The 1,023-nt window shown below is 70.1% G+C and overlaps 1 protein-coding gene across 1 annotated transcript in view; it reads left to right on the top strand.

Annotated features, from left to right (window-relative positions):
- Positions 1-1,023, top strand: part of CEP170B (centrosomal protein 170B) — a 21,591-nt gene that overhangs the window by 11,224 nt on the left and 9,344 nt on the right. The window contains 2 exon segments of the mRNA XM_077776529.1: positions 464-570; positions 640-1,021. Coding sequence (XP_077632655.1) covers positions 464-570; positions 640-1,021 — 489 coding nt within the window.

The following is a 1,023-nucleotide window of genomic DNA, read 5'->3' as shown; positions in this document are numbered from 1 at the left end:
AGCATGGACCCTCCCCCCTCCCCCAGCCTCCTGGGCTCCTACGGCACAGACCCGCTCTTGTGTGAGCCCAGGCACCTGTGTACGCTGCACGCTTGTGCCCCCTGTGGTCCGGTCAGCCTGCAGTGGGCCCAGCCTTCAGGGCCCCCTTGTGGCCTGAGCCCCTTTCAGAGCCTTGGAGTGTGGACTCCTGTCCTCCCTGGGGAACGTGGAGGGAGGCCTGAACCCGGCTGGAGGGGGTCCTGCCCCCAAGGGGGGCCTGGGCAGGGCGGGGGGAAGCCAGTGTCCTGTGCTCTGTGCAGCTGTCAGGTCGGAGGAGTTAAGGCAGGGCCCTGGGCAGCCGCAGGGCTGAGACGGGGACTGATGCGGGGCCGCTCCAGAGCCCAGTGTCTTCCCCAGCTCCGCGTCTCCCTCCCTGTCTGTGTCGGTGCCCGTGACCCAGGGTGGGCCTGTCGCCCCCGTGCAGAGGCAGCAGCCTACCGGACCCCCCTGTACGGGCAGCCCTCCTGGTGGGGCGAGGATGAGGGGGAGAGCTCGCGTGAGGACCGGCGCCCAGAGGAGCCTGACCCAGGTGTGTCCCCAGAACCCCCCCTCGGGGAGACAGCGGGCAGACATGGGTGGGGTGAGGGTGCCGCCCTGCAGCCCCNGCGGCCCAAGGCGCTGACACAGCAGGATAGGGAGCTGGCCGCGACGATGGGCGGCTTCCGGGCCACAGCAGAGCCTCCCAGCTACTCGTTCCGGCGGGAGCCCAGTTACTTTGAGATTCCCACGAAGGAGGCCCCGCCGCCACGGCCCCCCGAGGCGCCGGCGCAGGAGGCCCCCACCAAGGACATGGAGCCGGGCATGGGCGGCGCGGCCCCCGTGGTACAGAGCCACGCCTCCTTCACCATCGAGTTTGATGACTGCAGCCCCGGCAAGGTGAAGATCAAGGACCACGTCACCAAGTTCTCCCTGCGCCAGAGGAGGCCCCCTGGCAAGGAGACCACACCCGTGGAGGCCGTCTCCGCGGAGACCAAGGTGGCCGAC

The sequence above is a fragment of the Crocuta crocuta genome, unplaced genomic scaffold (assembly GCF_008692635.1).
Source record: "Crocuta crocuta isolate KB4526 unplaced genomic scaffold, BGI_CrCroc_1.0 scaffold8, whole genome shotgun sequence".
In the NCBI taxonomy this organism is placed as follows: domain Eukaryota; kingdom Metazoa; phylum Chordata; class Mammalia; order Carnivora; family Hyaenidae; genus Crocuta; species Crocuta crocuta.
Note: the sequence above shows the minus strand (reverse complement) of the source record. Positions and strands in the feature narration are given on the sequence as shown.